This window comes from Balaenoptera ricei, chromosome 1 (assembly GCF_028023285.1).
Source record: "Balaenoptera ricei isolate mBalRic1 chromosome 1, mBalRic1.hap2, whole genome shotgun sequence".
Classification (NCBI taxonomy): domain Eukaryota; kingdom Metazoa; phylum Chordata; class Mammalia; order Artiodactyla; family Balaenopteridae; genus Balaenoptera; species Balaenoptera ricei.
The window spans coordinates 45,620,896-45,647,307 of record NC_082639.1 but is presented as its reverse complement, the minus strand read 5'-3'; the positions used below and the strand labels follow the sequence as shown (position 1 = coordinate 45,647,307).

Below are 26,412 nucleotides of genomic sequence, written 5' to 3'. Positions count from 1 at the left end.
AGTGACCCAGCACAAGGCCTGGCGCCCAGCAGGTGTTCAGGGAGTGTTCACGGAGTGAGTGGATGCTTGCTGAGTACAGTCACTCCTGCACTCCTCCCCACTGCATGCTGTCACCTGGGGGTAGGTGCTCAGGTGTGGGGAAAGAGGTGGCCTTTATGGCTTCAGCAGATCCAAAGGAGACTGACTACTCTGTCACTGCCCACCCGCCAGCTGGGAACTCCTGGAGGACCATGTCTCATTCTGTATCTCTGGCTCCCAGCACAAGGCCTGGCACACACTAGGGACTTATAAAAGGAGCTGAATTGCTGGATCCCCTAGAGGTCTGTAGTGGGGAACCTCAGGGCTCAGTCCCCAATTCTAGCCTATTCTTGGATTCCATCAGCCCAGCTGAGGATGAGGAGACAGATGTGTTTTGTGGGGTGGGTGACAGAAATCTGGGCGGGGCTACGCTGCTCCTGACAGGCTAGACTCTTGCCCTGGGCAACAAGCCCGCACCCTGGATACGGGCTTTGGGTATGAGGAGACATAGCCAGGTCGTCTGGCATGGGATAGACTGAGGATCTCAGGTGGCAATAGCCAAAGCAGTGTCCAGAACAGGGGAGAGGCTGGCCTCACTCCACCCTGCCATCCTCAGCCCAGCTGAAGCATTGGGTCCCTGCTCTGTGATACAGCCTGGAGCAGGTGGCCGAGGTAAGCTGTGGATTGAGAAATGGCTTCGAGGCTCAGTGGGAGGCAGACACTGGGCTATTTGGCTTTGAGGCCTATTATTCTCAGCTTCAAATCTCCCCTGGCTCAGAAAGCAGATGGGGGTGTGAGGCCCCAGGAGTCAGAGCTGGGACCCCGGAACTGAAGCTAAAGGAAGACATTCCTCCTGAGGTGTGAGAACGCTTAGCAGCCACAGTGAAAAAGGCTGCTTCGAGAGGTAATAAGTTCCGCATCGCTGGAAGTGTGTGAGCCAGTGGGGAGGGGAAGAATAGGGGGCTACCTGTGTTGGACAAGGGGGCGTTGGTTCCCGGGGTCTCAGGTGGAGGGCAGAGGGAAAGATAAACCCCTTCTCAGGAGCAGAACTGGGGTCAGAACCAGCTCACTCTGACTTCTAAGTCCCTCCCAGCTTTTCAGCTGTTCCATGACCTCTACGAGAGATCTCCATAGACTCTGCTGATGTGACTCGTATTCCTTCTGCCGAAGACCACACCAGGCCCGGTTCTGCGAGCTCTGCAGAGAAAGGCGGGCTGGCGGTTGCAGGCTGGGTGCGGGGTGGGGTTCTGGTGGCGGAGCCAGTGCTCCAGCAGGGCCTCCCCGCCTCCTCGCTACTCCACAAACACACCAACCACACGTCCATCTCAGAGCTGTCGCGTTTTCCCCAGCGCCTTCCCAGCCTGCCCCACACTTCGTTCAGTCTCTACTCAAACACTACCTTCTCACAGAGGCCTCACCCTGTGAGGTAAGGGCCGACACACCCCGTCCCCAGCTGCTGGTGGCTCGGTGTCCCTTCCTGGGTGCTGCCCTGGGCCCCAGGGGACTGCCTCACCCAAGGTTTCACCTCCTCCCAGACGGTGGCCAGTGGCCAATGGCTGACGTGGGACCTCAAGGCCCCACACTTGGCCTCGATTCGGGATGGCTCTGAAGAGCCACCCGGCACCGAGCTCTCTAGAGGACCCGCGGGGGTCTCAGCTCCCCCTGCCCAGTCACGCCCTCCTCCCTTGCTCATGGGTCTCTGGGGAGTGTGCCCCAGTAAGCCTGCTGCCACAACTCTCCGTCTCAGAGTCTGTGCCAGGGAACACTTGCCTTCGGATCCTCTGACATACCTTTCTTTCTGCACCATCTCCCCACGTTGGAATGTAAACTCCATGACAGTAGGGACCTTGTTTTGCTCAATGCTCTCTACCTGGGGCCTTGCCTCATGCCTAACACATACTAGATGCTCACACACACCCGTGGAACGAACCAAGTGGCTGACAGCTTATCATCCTGAGCTGAGGAGGGGACACTGGGATTCTCTGCAGGTTCCCAGACATCTCTGGGGAGAGGGTTCCTATAACAGGGTGGTCTTCCAGCAGCCAAGCAGGTAGGCCCCATGAGTCACAGTGATTTGTGTATTCATGTTAAAGGGAAGACGGTATGAGACACCCAGGTCACATACACACTTTAAGGGACTTTGTCCCGCCACAAAAGAGGAAGCAGGGAGATGCTGTCTAAAGCCTGAGGTGACCCTGGCCTGCTCCTACACCAGTCTCGGGCCTGCTGCTGAAGGACAGAGCCCAGCAAGTCACAGAGCCTCTGGCGAGCACCTGCCCTACGTCCAGCCTGAGTCAGCCTTGGGAGAGGACAGAGACGGCCTAAAGGGCCCCCCGAAGTAATCCCATCTTTTCACGGAGCTTCTGAAAACCTCTAGACCCATCTACTTGAAACCTCCTGGTCAAATGCAGCCTGTTAATCCCAAAGTAGGGAAAACCTGAAAGGGAGGTGCTTTATTCCCACTCCGCAGATGAGGAAACTCAGGATCTGAGTGGAAGGTGGAATATAGGAGACTCTTGGAAATGGCGTTCCCCAGTCCACTGATGCCTGCCAGAAATGAACTGAGCTTTCTAATGGATCAACATGACACTTAAATACATGACCAAATGAGAGTACGTTCACATGTGCTCACAATGCCATTGTCAAAATTTTGGTTCCAAATGCCTGTTGCTTAAAAGTCCAAGTCCATACGGGGCGACTTTCATACTAACAGTGGGACATCCCCGTCCACCCTCCTCACACAGTCCTCCTCCTGCCTCCTTCTCCCGGACTCGCTCTGACCAGGTGAGTAGTCTGTTCTCAAGTCTAAGGCCAAATAGGGCCTAAAAATCATCCTGTATTTCCTCCCTCCCTGCGTTTAACGAGGAAGGTAAGAGGGTGGGGAGGATGAGGTAGGTGGGCGTTTGGGATGTGGGGAGGTAGGCACAGCTCTATGGAGGAAGCAGCTGTCATCACATATGAACTTCCCAGCTCTTCACACTACACCACGTGGGGTCTGAGCCTCAGTCTCCTCACCTGCATGGGGAGGACAGAAACGCCAGTCCTGCCTGCCTCACTTTGCAGACCGGCTGCAAGGGGCTTGAAGGGAGAGAGCAGTGGGTGCCAGGCTCCAGAGCTTAGCTGCAAGGTCCAAGCGGACAGACCAAGGCCAACCACTAGGGCTGTCCTCACTCCAGGGGCTGGGATGAGCACCCAGGCCTGCCCTGTAACACTGGCACCTTCCAGGGCAGTCCTCAAGCTGCAAGGTCATCTGCTGATGGGCCCACTTACTTGCAGCCTCTGACCCACATGCTCAAGACCCAGGCTGGCTTCGCCCTCTCACTCCCCACTCTCCCACCAGTAGCAAGGGGGCTTCCGCCCCCTCAGCCTGGCTTCAAGCCACCACCATCACTCATCCAAGAATGACCACAATGGCCTCCAGCTCTACTTGGTACAGTCACCCTGCCAACTCGCCCTCCACACGCCCACAGAGTGTTCTTTAAAAAAATCCCTTTGACTCAGCAATTCTGCTTAGGAATTTATCCAGTGGCTGCGCTGGCAGAAGTACTCTAAGATATGTGAACAAGGATGCTCGCTGCAGCATTATTTGTAATAGCTAACAACTAGAAATAACTCCAATGTCCATCGACAGGTATTAATGCAGCTGCTCAAAAAAACAACATAGCTCATATGTGCTGATGGGGCAAGATCCTGCGATCCCAAGGTATTAGGTGAAAAAAGGAAGGTGCAGAATGGTCTATAAATAGGATGACACTAAGCAATGTAAATATATGCATCCTTATTATACATATACATTTTAATGGCGCTACATGAGAAACTCTAAGTTGTGGTTACCCTTAGGGAAAAGGACCAGGGTTGCCTTGGGTGGGGGGACAACTTTTATCTGGGGAAGCCTGATGTGCCAGCATTCAAGGCCCTTGAGAGCTGGCCCCTCCAGCCTCACCCCCGACCTCCCTGGGCTCCCCATTTCCAACCACTCCCCAGTGCTCCAGGATCTTCTTCGCCTCCCTGCTTTTGCACACCCGCCGCCTTCCCCAGTAACCCCTTCACACACACCACCACCAGCCCAAACTGTCCTTTTCCTGGTAAACCCTGCCCCGCCCAGCCTAAAAGGTACCTTGTAAAGTGGAAGGAGCACAACCTGGGAGTCAGGGACACGGCGCTGGAAACAGCACTGTTATGGATGGAGGTGACATGGGCTCCCGGACCCCTCTTCAGAGTGATCCTCCCACAGCAGAAAGTGTCCTGGCTGCCTGCTCTCAGTAAAGTCCCTCGGGAATTGCACTCAGCCCAACAAAGCCACCTCACCCGAGGTCTCTCCCACATTGGGAGCAGTGTTATCCAGTGACTGGTGACAAGTCACTGGTGTTTGTAGAAAGGCTCAGCACCTCGGCTCCATGAGGACAACTCAGTTCCAGGGGGCCCACGGAGCTGGGAACCAGCCAAGGCCTCAGGTGCAAACTCACTGAGCTCAGTCCCTCCTCCACCCGGTGCTGCTATCATCACTCCCCGCAGGTGCTGATCCTCAAGGCTCTCCCCAAGCTTTCACCTGCAAATCTCCATCTCAGGGTTTCCTACGGGAGCCGACCTACAACACCAGCTGCATGACCTTCAGCAATTCCTTACACTATCTGCACCTCCTCATCTACAGGGCCCAGAATGCTGCCCGGCACACAGTAGGAATTCAACACTTTTCTTGAATATGGAAACATCTACCTTGCAAGGGTTTTGTGAGGACTGAACAAGATGCTGTGTATAAGCTGCCTGGCCCAGAGCAGGACTTGATGCGATCTGAACAGAGGCCAGCTGAACCAGGGATGTACTCAGTCCATTAACCAAGGTACTAGTGAGAAATTTACAATGAATATTCTATTCAGATCTTCTGCAGTCATTGTGGAATGTGTCCACAATTTAAGTAATGCCATAGAACCTAGCGACCATCACAGAACACCTAATATGAAGCAAACAGTGTAGGTCATATTAGCCTCAAGTTTCAGATGAAGAAACTGCAACTCAGAGAGATGAAGATTCTTATTTAAAGTCACAAGATGGGTCACGGACAAAGCTGGGGTAGGTCAGGCTCCAGGGCCAGCACTTGTGCAGAGGCAGGCTCATGGCAAGGGCGAGCACGCAACTGTGGGTGCCCCTCCTGACGGCACCCCCACAACAAGCACAGGCTCCAGTGCACCGGAAGGGCTCTTTATTGTCAGCGAGACCACCAGCCAAAGGAGCACTGGGCTCCGAGCAGGCCCCAGGCACCACCCAGGCCCCAGGATCCTCAGGGGGAGAGGGGCACAGGGAGCTCCAGGCCTCAGAACGGTCCTTGGCTCACACAGCACCGTGCAAATACAGAGCTAAAAACTTCCTGAATGTCTCTGGCTGGAAACCAGTCGGCCCAACAGGTTCCTGGAAAGAACACAGCCCATTAGGATCCTGCTACTAGGTTTAATGGCAGCAATTAAAACAAAGGTCGGTTTCATGCAAATCCTAAGTGCCTGGATAATAACTGTTTCTTTCTCTCACGACCAAGGAGGAGCGCTGGGGAGCTGGTGCCAAGAGATGCCGGGGGCGCTGGGCTAGCGAGGAGGATATGAAGCATCCCAGCACCTTTCAGCCAAATCGTCTGTTGACACTGCCCTGATCCCTAATCCTGCTCACCTCAACCACCACAAACAAATGTTCTGTTGCCCCTTTTAATTCCCAGGGACAATAATCCCTCACTCCTTCCACACACATTTATCAGGCACCTTCTCTGTATCAGAGCTGTGCCCAGTGCTGGAAACCCAATAATGACTTGAATCTGGCTCCCACCCTCAAGGAGCTTCCAGCCAGGTTTGCAGTAGTGATAATACAAGGTGATGGGCCTCATAATAGAAGTAGGAAAAAGACGCTAAGAAAACAGGGGAGAAAATAACTAACTCATTGACTTCCATACATGGAAGAGAGCATGTATGAATGAGTCTTAAAGGGCAAGTACAACAGAATGGGCCAGAAAGAGAAAAGAAAGGAGACTTCAGAGAGGCCAGTATATGCACCGGTCCAGAGGCACGAATGAAGGTGGGAAGAGCTAGGGCGAGGCTGGAGCCCAGGGTCCGTGCTGGTGGAGGTGGGGTGGGTGCGGGAAGAGACAGGTAAGGAGGAGTCACGTGAGCACACCAGCACAGGCCTGGCACTGAGTCACTACTTTGGAAGGAAGAGGCTGAAAGAAGAGGACCTGAAGACGTGACGGGGAGAGGGAGAGCACAACTAAGCACAGAGGGACGCGGAGGAGGCTGGCGTGGCCGCAAGGGGAGGGACAGTGAATGGTGTCTGGAGCCAAAGAGAAGGGACCAGACCAGTAGGCATTTCAAGGGTAAACGATACTGACAGACGCTGGAGAACTCATCATTCCACTAACATACAGATAATGTTCAAAGGCTCAACAACGACATTTAAACAAATCTACTCAGGCCCTGTGTGGGACACGGCTAGTCAGCCACAGATCCAGCAGTACCCCACCCTGTTCTCTCTCATCCCCCAATCCTGTTTTGTCTCTTCAGAGTGCTTATCACTGCCTGATATTATATTATGATTCTATTTAGATACTGCCACTGCCCACTACACAGAACACAGGCCTGGTCTCTGTCAGCTGAGCACTGGAGGTGTGGCAGTGAGTGACAATGCCATGGAGGAATGAAATGAACGCATCATTCATGGACTCAGCCTTTGAGGAGCTCAGTGCTCGTTTTAACAGAGGAGAAGAACACATAAACAGATAACTATAGGACAGCAGCATGACTGCGCTGTGATGGGGGGACCCAGGGGCTATGGGAACCCACCCAAGGTACTTAAGCAAGGCTGGGAATGGGATGGTGGGTCTTTATGCTAAACCTGGAATGACAAATAGAGGACAACCAGATGACAGAGAAATGGGGAAGGTTGGGTGGGGGAGAGGGAGGAGGGAGCAAGAAGGAAGCAGCCTCCTCTGTAAAAGGAACAGCACCTACTGGGATCCTGAGCTACTCAGGCAGCGGCGCGTACTGGAGAGCTACAAGGAGCTGGGCGTGGTGGGTGCTGAGGAGCGCGGGAGGTGAGGTGAAGAGCAGGCTGGGGCCCAGGGTGGAAGGCGCTGGTTTAGGTAATGGCAGGGCTGAAGTAGCCCTCCAGGCAGAGGTCCTGAGCGTGAAGACCCTAAAGCCGAGGCCCCACTCACAAGCATCCCGTCAACCCCAAGCCAGGCTCACTCTGGGGAGGGTGAGTCCTGGCCCTGGGCCCATCACCAGGCCAGAGGCGGCTGGACTTACCACAACTGCCTTCCTTCTGACCACCGGGAGACACCAAAAATGCGCATAGAGGAGCTGATCCGAGTCTAGCCAGACTAGATTCTTGACACCCTCATCAGAGGCCAGATCTGTGGTGTTCAGCTGTAGCACCAGGAACTGGAAGACACGTCCATCAGTGCCCACACTTTGCACGACTACTGGCTGCTCCAAAACCTTAGTGTCGTTCTGAGAGGAAAAGAGGACAAGTAAATCAAATCAGAAATGGTGGGCTGAAAGGAGCAGCACAAACCAGGCAATTTCTAGTTCTGGCCTTTGAAATAAACCCCCACCCCTCTTTAGTGGTTCCCCCCGCAGGACACTGAAAACAGAATGCGGAGTTGAGGGCACTGTCCAGGGCCAGGCCTTCTCGCCCGCACCCAGCCTGGCTCTGCCTGGCCTCAGATGCCTCGTGGCCCCGGGGTACCTGCTCTTCAACTTGAGCACATTAAAGTACTAATTCCTGCCACTGAGAGGTGATTGCCAGGCAAGCTGCACAGTACAGAAGGATGAGCTGGGAGGTTAATGACGGCGAACCCCTCAAACTCATGGCCGTAACCTGACGGTGACAACAGTGATGTCTATCAAATGTTAACCTGGAGGGTCAATTCATATAATATATATAATCTCATTCGGTTCTCACTCCATTTGACAGTTGAGGAAACAGACTGGGTGAGGCAGTGACTCATCTGAAGTCACAACGATGTGTGGCATCAGAACCTACAATGGCTAGTGCTAGACCAGTCACACTTTCCATCTGCCTTACTTTACTCCTCAGGGCTGGGCATCTGGAATGCCCTAAGCCTACCGGCAGGCATCTCACCTGAGCTTCAGCCTCTCGGTGCAACTCTGAGTATGTGTCAGATTCCTGAGTGTCCACTCCAGCTGTGTTGGCCCCAGGATTCCACCAGTCAACACATTTGCTGATTACCTCTTTCAATGAGTGCCACTTGGTAACAGTAATACTACTAGCAACCATTTACTGAAGGCCTCTCATGTGCCAGGCATCACACCAGTTTTACATAAAGTCACCTCTAATCTCATAAATCCAGTGGTATATACCCACTTAACAGATGAGGAAACTGAGGTTCAGAGAGGTGGTATAATTTGCTCAAGGTTACCCAGGATCAGACCCCAGGCTATTAAATCACTTGGAATCTTATTGTTCTGGTCTACACCTAGTGTCCCATTGTATCTGATAGTAGCTCCTCTGCCATTCTCAAAAGTATCCCAGTCTGGATGACAAATCGTATGTTCACCCTACTGAGCCTGCAGGAATCCAGTTTGGTGACTGCTATCCACTGGACAAAGATTCAATAGGCAGGCCCCATGAAGCAAAGCATCCTTGATTCAAAGATGCTGCCTACATTCACCGCTCCAGGGCTGAATCTGACATTAGGAATAGCTAATGTCAGACCTCAGTGTAGGCCACACTGGGACCGTTGGCCTTAGAAATACCTGTTTTTAGCTGCATGAGAAATAAAAAAGAAAAGTACCTCTAAGTGTTAGCTGAGAATTCTGTATTGACTCTTATCTCCCTCTACAGATCAATAAAACTGCAGGTAGTACATAAATTTCTCAGCAATTTTACCTTTTACACAGAGGCTCTTCCCATAATTGCTCAACTTCACATCCCCAGGAATAATTTGTACCTGGAGGGGGTGGGGGAGGCCTCCTCTCCTACCCAACTGGGTGGCAATTAGTGACAGCATTGCTACCCATGCTCTGCTGGCACAGAAGCTACAATGAGCCTGCAGGCCTGGGACCTGGCATGTGACTATCTCTGCCTCCCTATCCTCCCCCAGAGTCAGGAGGCAGCATGTCCTTTGAAGCTGGAGAGATCAGGGCTCCAATGCTTGCTTCCCTACTCATTAGCTGTGGGATCTTGGGCAAGTTACCAAACCTTCCAGAGCCTTCAGAAAGTATGTCAGAGAATGGGAATTAAGATAACCTCCCAAGGACTGGAAAGACACAAGAAGGTCACATAAAGATGTGACAGCTGCTAATCTCTTAGCTGTGTGACCTTGGGGAAGTTATTGAGCCTCCCTGAGCCTCAGTTTCTTCATCTGTAAAATGAAGCTAATAGTATCTGCCTTGGGGGGTTGCTACAAGGATTAAATAATGCAATGGTTCTCAAATTTTAGTGGAGTGGTTTTCAAACTTGAGCTTGTACCAGCATCACCTGGAGGGCTTGTTAAAACAGACTGCCAGGCCCCACCCCCAGAGCTTCTGATGCAGGATGTCTGGGGTGGGTCTGAGAAGTTGCATTTCCAACAAGTCCCCAGATGATGTTCACGCTGCTAATCCACGACCATATTTTGAGAACCACTGCTATAAAGAGCCCTAATTAAATGTTTGGCATGTAGCAGATGCTCAATACAGGCAAGGTCCATACTGCTATCTCATTAGGCTAACCACACAGTACCAACCCCACCGAGACCAAGTAAGATGGGAAACAGAGCATTCTGAAGTTCATCACTCCTCCAGGAGGGCCTTAGGCTCTAACCAAGACCTGGGAGCCCAACAGCAGCCCTCAAAATCATCCCTCCCCTCCCGCCCCACAACACACACAAAAAGCCAGGGATCTGGTGTCCCAGGCCTGCTTGGGGACTCCCATATTGCCATCCCCTTCCTGGAGGCCTTCGCTTCCCCGCCAGGCTTTCCTCCAATCTTGGGACAGCACTGTGTTGACAACCACTCAGCCTGCATTCTGTAACATCTAGGTCCCTGAGACCTCGTCTTAGAATCAAAGGGCTACCATCCAAGTGGTATCTTGGGTCCTCAGAACCTGTCCTGAGTGGGCAGGCAGGCCTGGGCCATCTCCTGCTTCACTTCCTCCTGCCTGCCTGATGGAGCCTTGTGCTCTGGGCTCCAACAGTACAGAACAGAGGCAGTGTGCTGCAGCACAGACAACTGAAGCCTTAGGAGTTGGGTCTACCTAGTCCCAATCCTTTCTCCACCACTTACTGCTGCGTAATGATGGACAAGCCTCCCTGGGATTCAGAGGCATAATCTGAAAAATGGGGATCATAATGAAACCTTGTGGGTTATTGTGATAAAAAAAAAAATGAGGCATCTTATGTTAGAGACAAGCACATCGTAGGCCCCCAGCAGATGGCAGCTCATCTCTGTAAGGTGAGTGGAAGTGCCTCTCCCTAAAACTCCTCAGTCAAGCAAAAAAATAAATCCCTCCATGCCCCCTTTCCTTTGAGTAGCGTAAGGCAGGAAACCAACACAACGTAAGGCAGGAAACCAACACAACGTAAGGCAGGAAACCAACTCAACGTAAGGCAGCTTGGTGGTCTTCCCCACATACGTACCCCATAGAGGAGCCGAGCCTGAGCCAGGGCATTGCCAAAGGCAAACAGGATCATCTTGGCCCGCAGCTGATCTGGTTGAAAGCGGTGTGGTCGTAAGTTGGCTGACTCCAGCAAATACAGGGTGTGGGGATAGGGGTAAGGATAACCCTCTCGGAATCCTGCAAGACATGTCATCATGTGGAGGGGTAGAAAAGATTAATCAGCCTGCCCCAAAGCCTCAGGAAAGTCACCCGACCTCAGCTTAGTGCCAGGCACGACAGAGACTCAGTAGAGGTAGATATTATCACTATAGCTCAGGGGCTGGCAAACGTCAAGCTGCCAGCCTAATCTGGCCTGTTTTTGAAAATAAAATTTTTACTGGAGCACACCGACACCCACTCATTTACATATGTCTATTACGTAGCTGTGACAGGGACCATACGTGTCTTGCAAAACCTAAAATACCATTTGGTTCTTTACAGAAAATGTTTGCCAAACTGTTCCAGGTGATTCTTGCAGGCTAGCTCTAATTCCACCCCTTTCTCGCTCATTCAAGCACACAGTTGATAGTGATATTAGAAGGATAACCTGAAATCTATGATAATTATTTTTTTAAAAAGCAAATCACTTGCAAAATTCAATACTTGATTATTAGTAACAAATGACTTGCCTCATACCTCACAACACTATGCTGAGCATCAAAGTTCAGCACTTGTTCATCTCAGCCACAACCCTGCCAGGTCACCACTGCTTCCCCTACATGGCCATGAGCAAACCCTCGGAGGCTGGGGGCTTCTAGAGCGAGTGACCTGGATTAGCGAAAGTGGGTGAAACAGAGGCAGAAAGAGGCTGGCAAAGTGTGGGCTCTGAAAATCCCAGAGGAGGGCACTACTTAAGAAAAAGAGACATGACTTTCCTGTCTGCCTCAGTTCCTCCGCACATGTGAGTACCCAACACTCAGCACTCACTCTCTGCCAAGCTCTAACACAGGAACCAGGAACAGAGCCCACGTGGTGCCTGCCGCTGCCTTTGAGGGGCTCACCAAGTCTAGAGGGGAGACAGACAGGAAGACTGATCATATCCACACAGAAGGACATGTCAAGACACAAGGGAAGCCAGGGGGCTGTGTGAGGACAGACGAAAGGCCCCTGACCAGACTGCGAGGTTGCAGAGCATTTCTGGGAAGAAGTGAGTCCTAAGATGAATTGTGACAGATGAGTAGTCATTAAACGAAGACAAAAAGAGGTGAATGGTCAAAAGTGCAGGCAGAGGGAAAAGGGAGTGCCAAAGCATGGTGGTGAGAAAAGGCACAGTTGGAATACAGGGGGCTTGTGGGGGAGGAGACAAAGATGAAGCTGGAGAGAGGGGCAGAGGGCAGATGTGAAGCCCTTCATGTGATAAGCTAAGGAGTCCAAACTTTATCCAACAGGCAATGGGGAGGTGGGCACAGAGAGCAATGGGATTAAATCTGTGTTCTATAAAGACTACTCTGGGGCTTCCCTGGTGGCACATTGGTTGAGAATCCACCTGCCAACGCAGGAGAGTCATGGGTTCGATCCCTGGTCTGGGAAGATCCCACATGCCATGGAGCAACTAAGCCCGTGAGCCACAACTACTGAGCCTGCGCTCTAGAGCCTGCAAGCCACACTACTGAGCCCGTGTGCCACAACTACTGAGCCCGTGTGCCACAACTACTGAAGCCCACGCGCCCTAGTGCCCGTGCTCTGCAACAAGAGAAGCCACCGCGACGAAGAGTAAACCCCCGCTCTCCACAACTAGAGAAAGCCCGCGTGCAGCAACGAATACTCAATGCAGCCAAAAATAAAATAAATAAATTTATAAAACAAACAAACAAAAGACTACTCTGGAACTGTGAACTAGAGGGACCAGAGAGAAAAACAGCCTGGGTCAGACTAACCGGTTGAGAGGTTGCAGTAACAGGCTGGATGAGAGACAGTAGGGACTGACCGAAGTGTAGCTGTGGAAATGGAGAGAGGTTAAGGAGAAAGGTGCTACCTTAATGACTGAGTGGATGGCAGGAACTGCAGGCCTGCGCAGCCTGACTCGCTAGTTTCTGTCTTGGCTCACTGGGGAGGTGGTGGTGCTTTGTTTGACGGAGGTGGGATGAAGAGCCCCATTCAAGGTCTGTGGGGCTTCCTCCATCCTAGCAGGAGGTTGGCAGAGTTTACAGGGTACACAGAGAGGGGGTGCCTTTCAAGGGAACTATGAATAAAGGAAACATTTGATGCCTGGTCAAAGGCCCCTCAAGCTACCCATTACAACTGATGTAACAGAATTACTTCTCAGGGGTCAAAAGTAAAGTCAGCCTTTGAGCCAATCCAAACCTCCCTGAGTCTCAGTTTCCTTGCCTATAAAATGGGGTTTACTGGTACCTATCTCACAGGGCTGCTACATGGCTCTTAGGAGAAAATGCACATGAGGTGCCTAGCAGATACTAAGTACTCAGTGTTTCCTTTCTCTTTGGAGAAAGCTTGTCCCTCATCTGCACACTGCCTAAAAGTCAAAGGCTTTGATACTTACCTGTGTCATCGTTCACATCATAAACATTGCACTCCTGAAGACCCACAGTGGGAGATATGGGATAGAAGGTCTCAAGAACATGATTCTTAGTAGCTTCTACTTCCTCTCGGGAGGCTATGGGGGGCAGAGGATCCTTGGCATTCAGTTGGGCTCCACTGGAACCATGGACCTGAATAAGAGTAGACCCTAAAGGGGGAGAAAGACGATTAGTCTAACCTGGTCTAAAGCCTTAGCTAGGCAAAGTCTAAAGCTTTCATCCTGCCATGCTCCTCAAGTCTTTTACAGCTTTACTATCTGATCTGCCTCATCACAGAAAACAGAACTTTGGAAATTCATCCTTGCGCTTATCATGTAAGCAGGTGAGCCTCCTTCACTTGATGTCTGGGTGCCATCCTCTGCCTCTGCCTCTGCTGGGCCTTGGAGTAGACAAGGAAACATCAGATCCAAAGGACTGAGTAGCCTGGCTGAAGTCACAGAACAAGCATGTAACAGGACTGCAGTTGAAATGAAGGTCACATCATTCCTAATCTAGTGATCTTCATTCTAAAGTCATTCTAAAGAATAGAAGGGGACACGAGAACAAGATGGTGGAGGAGAAGGACCTGAGCTCACCTCCTCTCACAAAAACACCAAAACAACTAACTGCTGAACAACCATCGACAAAAAAGGACTGGAACCTACCAAAAAAGATATTCTACTTCTAAAGACAAAGAAGAAGCCACAACAAGATGGTTGGAGGGGTGCATTCGAAATACAATTAAATCCCACATCCACTGAGTGGGCGACTCACAGACTGGAAAATAATTACATCACAGAGGTTCTCCCACAGGAGTAAGAGTTCTGAGCCCCGCAAAAGGCTCCTCAGTCTGGGGGTCTGGCATCAGGAGGAGGAATCCCCAGAGCATTTGGCTTTGAAGGCCAGTGGGGCTTGATTGCAGGAACTCGACAGGATTGGGAGAAAAAGAAATGCCACTCTTGGAAGGCGGACACAGGGTCTCGTGTGCACCAGGACCCAGGGGAAAAAGCACTGACCTCATAGGAGCCTGGGCAAGACCTACCTGCTGATCTTGGAGGGTCTCCTGGGGAAGTGGGGGGCGGGGGGCAGCTGTGGCTCACAGCGGGGTCAAGGACACTGGTGGTGGAGGTACTGGAGAGTACTCATTGGCGTGAGCTGTCCTGGAGGCCACCATTTTGATGCCAAGACCTGACCCCACCCAACAGCCCACAGGCTCCAGGGCTGGGATGCCTCCAGTCAAACAACCAACAGGGCGGGAACAAAGGCCCGCCCATCAGCACACAGGCTGCTTAAAGTCTTCCTCAGCCCACAGCCGCCTCTAAACACACCCCTTGACACGGCCCTGCCCGCCAGAGGGACGGGACAAGACCCAGTGCCACCCACCAGTGGGCGAGCACCAGTCCCTCCCACGAGGAAGCCTGAACAAGCCTACATGTAAGAATGGATACTACAAAACCCTTAGAGGAAAACATAGGTAGAACACTCTGACATAAATTGCAGCAATATCCTTTTTGATCCACCTCCTAGAGTAATGAAAATAAAAACAAAACAAATTGGAAACTAATCAAACTTAAAAGCTTTTGCACAGTAAAGGAAACTATAAACAAAACAAAAAGACAACACACAGAATAGGAAAAAGTTTGCAAACGATGCGACTGGCAAGGGATTAATCTCCAAAATATATAAACAGCTCATGCAGCTCAGTATCAAAAAAAACAACCCAATCAAAAAATGGGAAGAAGATCTAAATAGACATTTTTCCAAAGAAGATATACAGATGGCCAAAAAGCACATGAAAAGATACTCAACATCACTAATTATTAGAGAAATGCAAATCAAAACTATTAAGAGGTATCACCTCACACCAGTCAGAATGGCCATCATCAAAATCTACAAACAGGGACTTCCCTGGTGGCACAGTGGTTGAGAGCCTGCCCACCAATGCAGGGGACACGGGTTTGAACCCTGGTCTGGGAGGATCCCACATGCCACGGAGCAACTGAACCCGTGCGCCACAGCTGCTGAGCCTGCGCTCTGCAGCCTGCGAGCCACAGCTACTGAGCCCGTATGCCACAACTGCTGAGGCCCGCATTCCTGGAGGCCGTGCTCAGCAACAGGAGAGGCCACTGCAATGAGAGGCCAGCGCATCGCAGTGAAGAGTAGCCCCAGCTCGCCACAACTAGAGGGAGCCCGCGCACATCAGCGAGGGCCCAATGCAGCCAAAAATAAATAATAAATACAATAAATAAATTAAAAAAACAGTCTACAAACAATAAATGCTGGAGAGGGTGTGGAGAAAAGGGAACCCTCCTACACTGTTTATGGGAATGTAAATTGGTACAGCCACTATGGAGAACAGTATGGAGGGTCCTTAAAAAACTAAAAATAGAGCTACTACCATATGATCCAGCAATCCCACTCCTGGGCATATATCCAGAGAAAAATCATACTTCGAAAAGATACACGCACCCCAGTGTTCACTGCAGCACTATTTACGATAGCCAAGACATGGAAGCAACCTAAATATCCATAAACAGAGAAATAGATAAAAAAGATACATATATACAATGGAATAATGGTACATATATACAATGGAATATTACTCAGCCATAAAAAAGAATGAAATAATGCCATTTGCAGCAACATGAATGGGCCCAGAGATTATCACACTAAGTGAAGTAAGTCAGACAGAGAAAGACAAGTATCATATGATATCACTTATATGTGGAATCTAAAAAAATGACACAAATGAACTTATTTACAAAACAGAAACAGACTCACAGACTTAGAAACAAACTAATGGTTACCAAAGGGGGAAAGGTCGGGGGTAGGGATAAATTAGGTGGTTGGAATTAACGTATACACACTACTATATATAAAACAGATAATCAGGGGCTTCCCTGGTGGTGCAGTGGTTGAAAATCTGCCTGCCAATGCAGGGAACACGGGTTCGAGCCCTGGTCCGGGAAGATCCCACATGCTGCGGAGCAACTAAGCCCACGTGCCACAACTACTGAGCCTGCGCTTCTGGAGCCTGTGCTCCGCAACAAGAGAGGCCGCGACAGTGAGAGGCCCGTGCACTGTGATGAAGAGTGGCCCCCGCTCGCCGCAACTAGAGAAAGCCCTCACACAGAAACGAAGACCTAACACAGCCAAAAACAAACAAATAAATAAATAAATAAGACCTCACCTCAATCATCACCTCCTCTAGGAAGCCTCCCCCAATTCTTTCCATAAAAAAAAAACAAAAAACAGATAATCAACAAGGACCTACTGCAATAATGTATATGGGAAAAGAATCTGAATAGATATATGTATATGTGTAACTAAATCACTCTGATATACACCTGAAACTAACACAAAATTGTAAGTCAACTATACTGCAATATAAAATTAAAAATAAAAAAAAAAAAAGGATTAGTTAAGAATAGTTTTTATCCTAAAAGAAAAAAGAAAAAAAAACATTTGTTAAGGTGTTAATCCCGGGTTTCTTAAGAGAGGGACTGACCAATGCACTCTTCTTCCCGTGTTCTCTTTCCAATGAGCCTTGAGGCCTGGGGATCTCTGTGGGCTCAGAGGCTGTGGGTTCAGATCTTCCCAGGCACCTGAGTTAAGCTGGGGACGCAGAAATGAGTGAGGAGAGTAACTCTCTGCTTTCACGGAGCTGGCTAGGGAGTACAACAAAAGTATGAACCACACTCGGAGATAGCAGAGGTGGGGAAAACTGACCTCTTCTGGGATGCCTGAGAAGCTTCCTGAAGGAAGCAATGCCTTTAAACTTGCTTCTGAAAGATGGATAAGAGCAGAGCTTCTCAACATTGGCGCTCTTCACATTTTGGACAAGGTAATTCTTTGGTGAGGGAGGCTGTCCTATGCACTGTAGATATTTGGCAGCATCCCTGGCCTCTACTCACTAGATGCCAATAGAACTTCCACTACCAGCCCCGGCTCTGGTTCAAGTTATGACAAACAAAAATGTCTCCAGACAATACCAAATCCCCCCTAGAGGGTAAAACCGCCCTTGGTTGAAAACTGCTGTGTCAGAGTTTGCCAGGCAAAGAAAAGGGAGGGAACTGTTCTAGTGAAGGAGGAGTAACATATTCCACAGCACAAAGCATGCTACTCCATGGCAGAGCTTAGGGAAATAAGTCCAGATAACTGGAGTATGATATGGTAGGGAAGGAGGGATGGAGAGAGAGAAGTACTGAAACTACAGGCTAAGGAGAAAGGCTACCAAATCCAGGTAAAGGGCCAGATTGCCCTCAATAGGTCAGAGTAAAAAAAAAAAATAGAGCCAGTCAGAAAGCCTCACTTAAGTCAGATTAGCATATTTGCCACAGGGAGACATAGGTGTATGAGGAAATGAATTGACATCTGACTGAGCAGCAAGCCTGCTCGCTGTGAATGTGTCCAGATGCCCTTCATAGAGGTCCCCACAGGAGGCCAAATGCCTTCTGGAAAGACTCCTGGAGAATGGCCTCCTAAGGATTCTCCATGGGGTCAAACCTTCCTCATGGTGCTTGGGTTTTGAGAAATACAAATCAAATACTACAAATCGCAATGTGATGGTAACTGACCAAGACTGATGATCCTATCTGTCTAAAAACTGGTTTGGCCATAGCAAAGATCAATAAAACTAAAAGTTGGTTCTTTGAGAAGATAAACAAAATTGATAAACCTTTAGCCAGATTCATCAAGAAAAAAAGGGAGAGGACTCAAATCAATAAAATTAGAAATGAAAAAGGAGAGATTACAACTGACACTGCAGAAATACAAAAGATCATAAGAGACTGCTACAAGCAACTATATGCCAATAAAATGGACAACCTGGAAGAAATGGACAAATTCTTGGAAAAGTACAACCTTCCAAGATTGAACCAGGAAGAATTAGAAAATATAAACAGACCAATCACAGGTAATGAAATTGAAACTATAATTAAAAATCTTCCAACAAACAAAAGTCTAGGATCAGATGTCTTCACAGGTGAATTCTATCAAACATTTAGAGAAGAGTTAACATCTATCCCTCTCAAACTCTTCCAAAAAGCTGCAGAGAGGAACACTCCCAAACTCTTTCTATGAGGCCACCATCACCCTGATACCAAAACCAGACAAAGATACTACAAAAAAAGAAAATTATAGACCAATATCACTGATGAACATAGACTCAAAAATCCTCAACAAAATACTAGCAAACAGAATCCAACAACCCATTAAAAGGATCATACATCATGATCAAGTGGGATTTATCCCAGGGACGCAAGGATTCTTCAATATATGCAAATCAATCAATGTGATACACCATATTAACAAATTAAAGAATAAAAACCATATGATCATCTCAATAGATGCAGAAAAAGCTTTTGACAAAATTCAACACCCATTTATGATAAAAACTCTCCAGAAAGTGGGCACAGAGGGAACCTACCTCAACATAATAAGAGCCATATACGGCAAACCCACAGCAAACATTGTTCTCAGTGGTAAAAAACTGAAAGCATTTCCTCTAAAATCAGGAACAAGACAAGGATGTCCACTCTCGCCACTATTATTCAACACAGTATTGGAAGTCCTAGCCACAGCAATCAGAGAAGAAAAAGAAATAAGAGGAATACAAATGGGAAAAGAAGAAGTAAAACTGTCACTGTTTGCTGATGACATGATGCTATACATAGAAAATCCTAAAGATGCCACCAGAAAACTACTAGAACTAATCAATGAATTTGGTAAGGTTGCAGGATACAAAATTAATGCACAGAAATCTCTTGCATTCCTATGCACTAACAATGAAAGATCAGAAAGAGAAATTAAGGAAACAATCCCATTTACCATCGCAACAAAAAGAATAAAATACCTAGGAATAAAACCTACCTAAGGAGGCAAAAGACCTGTACTCAGAAAACTGTAAAACACTGATGAAAGAAATCAAAGATAACATAAACAGATGGAGAGATAAACCATGCTCCTGGATTGGAAGAATCAATATTGTGAAAATGACTGTACTACCCAAAGCAATCTACAGGTTCAATGCAATCCCTATCAAATTACCAATGGCATTTTTCACAGAACTAGAACAAGAAATTTTACAATCTGTATGGAAACATAAAAGACCCCAAATAGCCAAAGCAATCTTAAGAAAGAAAAACAGAGCTGGAGGAATCAGGCTCCCTGCCTTCAGACTATACTACAAAGCTACAGTAATCAAGACAGTATGATACTGGCACAAAAACAGAAATATAGATCAATGGAACAGGATAGAAAGCCCAGAAATAAACCCACGCACATATGGTCACCTTATCTTTGACAAAGGAGGCAAGAATATACAGTGGAGAAAAGACAGCCTCTTCAGTAAGTGGTGCTGGGAAAAATGGATGGATACATGTAAAAGAATGAAATTAGAACACACCCTAACACCATAAACAAAAATAAACTCAGAATGGATTAAAAACCTACATGTAAGGCCAAACACTGTAATTCACTTAGAGGAAAACATAGGCAGAACACTCCATGACATAAATCACAGCAAAATCCTTTTTGACCCACCTCCTAGAGCAAGGGAAATAAAAACAAAAATAAACAAATGGGACCTAATGAAACTTAAAAGCTTTTGCATAGCAAAGGAAGCCATACACAAGACAAAAAGACAGCCCTCAGAATGGGAGAAAATATTTGCAAATGAAGCAACTGACAAAGGATTAATCTCCAAAATATACAAGCAGCTCATGCAGCTCAATATCACAAAAACAAACCACCTAATCCAAAAATGGGTGGAAGACCTAAATAGACATTTCTCCAAAGAAGACATACAGATGGCCAACAAATACATGAAAAGATGCTCAACATCACTAATCATTAGAGAAATGCAAATCAAAACTACAATGAGGTATCACCTCACATCGGTCAGAACAGCCAACATCAAAAAATCTAGAAACAATAAATGCTGGAGAGGGTGTGGAGAAAAGGGAACCCTCACACACTGTTGGTGGGAATGTAAATTGATAAAGCCACTATGGAGAACAGTATGGAGGTTCCTTAGAAAACTAAAAATAGAACTACCATATGACCCAGCAATCCCACTACTGGGCATATACCCTGAGAAAACCATAATTAAAAAAGATACAGGTACCACAATGTTCACTGCAGCACTATTTACAATAGCCAGGACATGGAAGCAACCTAAATGTGCATCAACAGGTGAATGGATAAAGAAGATGTGGCACATATATACAATGGAATATTACTCAGCCATAAAAAGGAATGAAATTGAGTTATTTGTAGTGAGGTGGATGGACCTAGAATCTGTCATACAGTGAAGAAAGTCAGAAAGAGAAAAACAAATACAGCATGCTAATGCATATATATGGAATTTTAAAAAGCAGTACTGATGAACCTAGCGGCAGGGCAGGAATAAAGACACAGACATAAAAGAACGGATTTGAGGGCACGGGTGGAGGGGGAAGGGGAAGCTGGGATGAAGTGAGAAAGTAGCATTGACATATATACACTACCAAATGTAAAATGGATGGCTAGTGGGAAGCTGCTGCATAGCACAAGGAGATCAACTTGATGCTTTGTGACGACCTAGAGGGATGGGATAGGGAGGGTGGGAGGGAGGCTCAAGAGGGAGGGGATATGGGGATGTATGTATACACATAGCTGATTCACTTTGTTGTACAGCAGAAACTAACACAACATTGTAAAGCACTGATACTCCAATAAAGATGTGGGAAAAAAAAAAACTGGTTTGGCCAACAGCACTGTCATTTAATTAGCATGTGTCCTCCCTTACTGGGTATGCAAACATCATACCCACACCTCAAGAACAGTTTTCTCAAGTATTTCCTGTTTCCTCACACATAATATGCAAGGAAGATAAATGTGCCTGGACCTCTCCTAACCTTGGGTTTTAGATTCTCCCCATAGACCACTCTACTGTGGTTTCCAATTCAATTCCCTCCACATCCCTCCTCCAGCAACAGCTCCAAATGGGGCAGTTTAATTAGAGGTAATACTTGATAATGGGCCAACAAGTACTCCTCTATTAATGAGGTTCACTAACTTCCTTAGTGGTGCCATTACCTCTACAAAGCTGACTCCTTGCCAGGAAGTCCATACTCAAAGGGCAAGTTGGAGAAACCTGACCAAGCAGATGTCCTGAAAACCCCAAATTACTCCACAGCTGGTTTTCCTGCTCCAGGATTCCACCAAAGACAGCACTTGTGATCTCAGAACATCCCTGTCTAAAACATCTGAGGTTTGGTATTAATTCACCCGTCCCTTCAGTCAGCACCTTTTGCGTGGCATGAACTGTTAGACACTGTGGACAAAAATGAATATGACACAGTCTCTATCATCAGAAGTTCAGTTTAGTGGGGCAGACAGAAAAGATGTTAGATAATCACAATATAGTATAATGTGTGTTATGATAAAAGTAGGCATATGGACACAAGGAGCTCAGAGCTAACCTGTGGATTCACATGGGAAGGGGGCTTGAGCTGAGTCATGCAGACATGTAGAATTTAGTCAAATGAGGAAAGTAGAAAAGAGCATTCCAGACAGAACGTACAGCACATGCAAAGGCAAAGCTTGATGCCAAAAAGCTGCAAGTGGCTAAGTGTAAACTGGGAATGGAGGTGGGGGCAGGAGAGCAGGAGATAAGACTAGAAAGACCAGGTGGTGGCCAAATCACAGAAAGCCTTGGACACCACGATAAATGGTCAAGCTATTGCGAGACAATAAAGGATTTGAAACAGGGAAGGGACATAAGCCAACCTGCACTTTAGAAAGATCACTCTAGCAGCTATGTGGAAAATGGATTTGGAAAATGAGAAAAGCATGAATGGAGTAAGCAGGCTCTTGCCGTAGAATACGAGCTTTGGAGCGCAGATTGTATGTTTTTTTACTTCCTTATCTTCAACATTTAGGCACTGAGAGGCACTCAACAGATACGGTTTGAATTAAGCCTTGAAAAGAAATGATTAAAAATGAAAAAGGCTGGGTTATGGCTAATGAAATGACATTGAGGATGTCATTTCAATGTCTGAGCCACAAAACTGGACCATGAAGGATGGGAGTGAGAATAGGTATGGCAGCAGGGAAGGGAATATAAGCTGGTGATGGGGCTAAGAGCAGAAAGACAATGAACAGACAAAGGCTTTCTGCTATACAGGAGGACCAACCTCGATTCCAGGTGGTGGATAACGTGTTGTTTTGGGCACAGATCCGTCTGGCCAGAGAAGGATGCTTGAGAATCTGGGATTTACACAGCTGTATCAGACTGTCCAAAATGACTGGGCTTGGAGAAAAGAAGAGACATTTGGAGATGTAAAGCAACAGGCTGACTCCAAGATCCATCAGTTGGAAACCTTATTGACTTGGGGGAGACTTACCAGTAGGTCTCTCTCTTGGGGATGTCTTCAGTAGAGTGCCAGAGACGAGCGTGAAAGATCACATTCAGAACACATTCATCTTGGTTCTCTATGTGGTTCCTTGGATCGTCAGCAAGGCTAAGCACTTTCTCAGGAAGGCCTTCTATTAACTTGGTCTTGGTAAGCCAGAGAGCCTGCTTTACACCTTTAGAGTCATCAGTCACAAAAAACCAAAACCAAAAAAAAAAAAAAAAAAAAAAATCATTCAGGAAGAGATGCTTACCCCTGCCGGGTAGCATTTTGGGGAAAAAGCAGCCTTGAGAGAGAGATGGGATTTGTTCCGACATCTGAGGGGTGAGAACTAAAAGAGCAGAAGCTATGAGAGCCAGATTTCAACTCAGCTTCAGGAATGACCATCTAGTTAAAGACAGTTAACAGTTGATTGAGGCAGTGAGTACTTGCCCCAGGAGGAATTCAAACAGCCACTAAGATGGCTGAGATCATGAGGCTGAATCTTGCAGGCAAGGATTTGTTACCTGCAGAATTCAGACCCCAGATTACAGGACTAGATCAATAGATGCCAACCTCTCAAAACCTAGATCCTTTCTATTAACCCACACCCTAGTCCCTGACTGGAAAAGCTCATGTCTGCCAAACATACGTCATTTAATAGATATGGGCCCGGGATTAAGTGCATACTGCTCTATCAACGGAAAGAGCTTTTGAAAATAATGGAAATAACTTCTGGATCATGAATAACTTGAGGAGCCCTGAGTTTGGGAGCACTAGATAATCTTTAGCATCTGACTCTGAGATTCTGTAACAAGCTATTTTATAAGCAGATTTTTGTATGAAGCCCTATGAAATGTACTGCTGTATTTGTCAAAAGAATCATACTGAGGATGTTGCTCAATTTATTATGCAGGGTCCTGCCTGAGACCTTCTGAACTCCCTGGCCTCTGTACAGGAAGGTTGGGCTTTTCCTGGGTAGAGTACTGTTTTGTCTTTTGGACATGGTGAATTGCATAACTCACAATGTTTCTCTATACCAGGGGTCAAACTTTTTCTTAAAGGGCCAGACAGTAAATATTTTCAGCTTCTGGGCCACACAGTCTCTGTCACAACTACTCAGCTCTGCCACTGTAGCACGAAAGCAGCCATAGGTAATAAGTAAACAGGTGTGCATGGTTTCGGTGTAATAAAGCTATTTATAGAAAGAGGCAACTGGCCTAGTCAGCGGACCCCATCTCTGTACCATTTGTTGACTGCTAGCAAGCTGAGGGCCAACTTTGGGGCTCCCCTGGACAAGTACAACCTCACAGAATGGATTTTTTGTATTCACTTCACTGTTTTATTTTTCCTTTGTGCTGATCCCCTCACCTATTTTTAATTTAATCTGGCTGTGCTACAAAATTTCTGTAAGATGCCCAAAATACTTTTCAGGAAAAGGAGTATAAATAAACTAAAAGATTTGATTCAGAGTGCTTAGTCTCTAAAAACTAAACTAATTTAACCCCCTTACTCTCAGCGGGATGGGCTGTGGTGCAGGCTACTCATCTCAGTTGAAAAAACATCACTCGACTCAGGGATATATCTTCATTTGAAAAACTATGTCTGGCATTAAAGCAAACTTAGCACACTTTGAGGGAAACACCCTCACACAATTTCTTCTGTGGTGATAAATGAAAGATAATGAGACTTTTCACTTTAAGGCTCATAAGACATCAGAAACACAAATATTTAGAAATGTTAACTTCTGGATTTTGTGGTGCAGCAGGAAGAACCCTGGACTGGGGGTCGGGTAACCTGACTTTTAGTCCCAACACTGCCACTGTTCCTTAAACTTGAAAATGGATAAAATACGAAGAATTTATGGTTCACTAGTGTATGAATAATATGTAAGAGCTGCCATTTACTGAACATTACCATCTACTCTGTGCCAGGAGCTTTAACTACAAGTTGGATGGGATTTTATGGAATGGAGGATGAAACTCAAGAGACTAAGGAATTTGTTTCAAGTCCCAAACCTCGTAAGCGATGGGACTGGGAGGAGAACCTGAGTCTGTCTATGTTAAAGCCCATGATCTCTCCATTACCCCAATCTGCTTCTCTAGCCCTGTATCTTGCAGTTTTATTACAGACTTTACAGGACCTCTCTGCATATGGTGAAAGCATAGCGTATGTTTTCAGTCTAGTCAAACAAGTTAACCTTAACTTCTAAGACACAGCTAATGCATTTCATCCACATGGTAATGTTACCAGGGTCACTCAAGGGTGCCAAGTCTTGTGAGGTCCTTCACAGCACCCTGTGAGGATACTGGAAGTGTTTAAAGGCCAAAAAAACAGCTTTCAGGAATGGGTTTGAGCAGCTTAAGAGGCTGGCCAGTTGACATAAGTTTTTTTCAAACCTAGGATTTATTATCTGGCTTAGTCCCCAAATCCTGCCAGGTCTCTTTCTTTCCTAATTACTTACTGGAAAATTCTGCTCCCACTTACCTGGACCATTTTGTGTTTTCAGGACCAGTCCTAACCCCACTCTGATTTAGGGACTAAGGAAGAATGAGGAGGAAAAAATGGGTAAGAGGACTCTCAATAAACAACCCCCTCCAGGGACTCTGGAACATAATTTCCGGTACTGCCCCAGACATACAGATGGTTTTGGCTAAAGTCATTTTGACCTGTTCTTAGTGAGAGTGAAAGGGAGCAGAAGTGGACTAGACGGATTTTAGGTCCAGATCCTTTCCCTGAAAACATCTCAGCTCTGACTGATTACAAAGGACATCGACCTGGGAAACCAGAGGTGTAGTCCTGGCTTCACTAGTAACCCACAGTGCACCTGTGAGCAGATCACTGGCAAATCACTTCCCCTCTGTCACAATTACCAATCTTAATTACCAACTAACTTGTTTGACTAGCCTGAAATGAGGCGATAGGCCTGCAGATTAAGCACTGTTTCTGTTGTCTCTTTGCACTATAATCCCCCTCCAACTAGTTCTCAAACATAGTTACATCTCCAGGGTGCAAGAGCTGGGTCAATGTGAACCACCTAGTCAAAACCACTCATTTTACAGGAAATGGAGGCTGAGAAAGCTTCAGCCACTTGCCCAAAATCACACAGAGGGTGAGGGGCAGGGCTAAGCCTAGAAACCAGATCTTTTCACTTGGCCACTAAAACTCTAATACTCCGTCACACATACTGCTCTTTACATCTCACTTAATCCTAACAATTCGCAGAAGATGAGAATCAATATCGGGCCATTTCGCAGACGGAGAAACCGAGACCCACAGAGTTTCAACGTCTTGCCCAAGGCCACAGAAGGTCGGCGTCAGTGCTAGGTAGAGGACCAAGGTCCCCTCCCGCCCGTCCTGGGGCCTCACCCTCGAGGAGGCGGCAACGCTGGTGGAAGACGTAGCAGGCCTGGTCTTTGTACAGCGGGTGCTCGTGAAGCGGGGGCAAGCGGCGGAACTTCGGGGGCGTCCAGCCAGGGTCCCAGGGCGGGAAGACTGGCCGCGCCAAACCGGGCATAAAGTGCATCTTCCCCGCGTAGGTGATGGGCTCCAGTCCAGGAATCTCGTACACCCTGTCCGGGGGAGGAGGCTCGGGCTTCCGCGTGGAGCGCACGCCCCACTCATACGCCCCGCGTCTTGGGGCCCCGCAGCTCCCAAGACCGAGCCGCCCGGGGCGAGCAAGCGCCAGCCTTGCTGACCCCGACGCCAACGCCATACCGATCCGATCGCTTCAAGATCGCCACCTGGACGCCGCCATCTTCCCGCGCTCAAGGCCTGCTGGGAACGAAAGGAGCCGAACGCCGAGACTCGTTTTATGAGTGGCAGCCACTTTAACCAATCATCGTCAGGGCATCGTTGTCTTG

General features: G+C 47.7%; 1 protein-coding gene across 1 annotated transcript; it reads right to left on the bottom strand.

Annotated features, from left to right (window-relative positions):
- Positions 1-5,031: 5,031 nt before the first annotated feature.
- On the bottom strand, positions 5,032-26,323 carry MRPL37 (mitochondrial ribosomal protein L37). The gene is made up of 7 exons (XM_059923168.1): positions 25,919-26,323; positions 22,562-22,745; positions 22,352-22,467; positions 13,157-13,342; positions 10,637-10,794; positions 7,302-7,505; positions 5,032-5,424 (listed from the first exon to the last, which is right to left on the bottom strand). The coding sequence occupies exons 1-7, from the start codon at positions 26,262-26,264 to the stop codon at positions 5,347-5,349; spliced, it is 1,272 nt and encodes a 423-aa protein (XP_059779151.1). The 5' UTR covers positions 26,265-26,323; the 3' UTR covers positions 5,032-5,346.
- Between the last annotated feature and the right edge of the window lie 89 nt (positions 26,324-26,412).

What these genes read in the sequence shown, in the direction of transcription:
- MRPL37 (XM_059923168.1), bottom strand. Translation starts at nt 26,264, where the DNA reads ATGGCGTTGGCGTCGGGGTCAGCAAGGCTGGCGCTTGCTCGCCCCGGG. An exon ending in GCGTTGCCGCCTCCTCGAGG is followed by an intron (nt 22,746 to 25,918) that starts GTGAGGCCCCAG and finishes ATGACTCTAAAG; the next exon opens with GTGTAAAGCAGGCTCTCTGG. An exon ending in TCAGAAGGAAGGCAGTTGTG is followed by an intron (nt 5,425 to 7,301) that starts GTAAGTCCAGCC and finishes TGTTCTTTCCAG; the next exon opens with GAACCTGTTGGGCCGACTGG.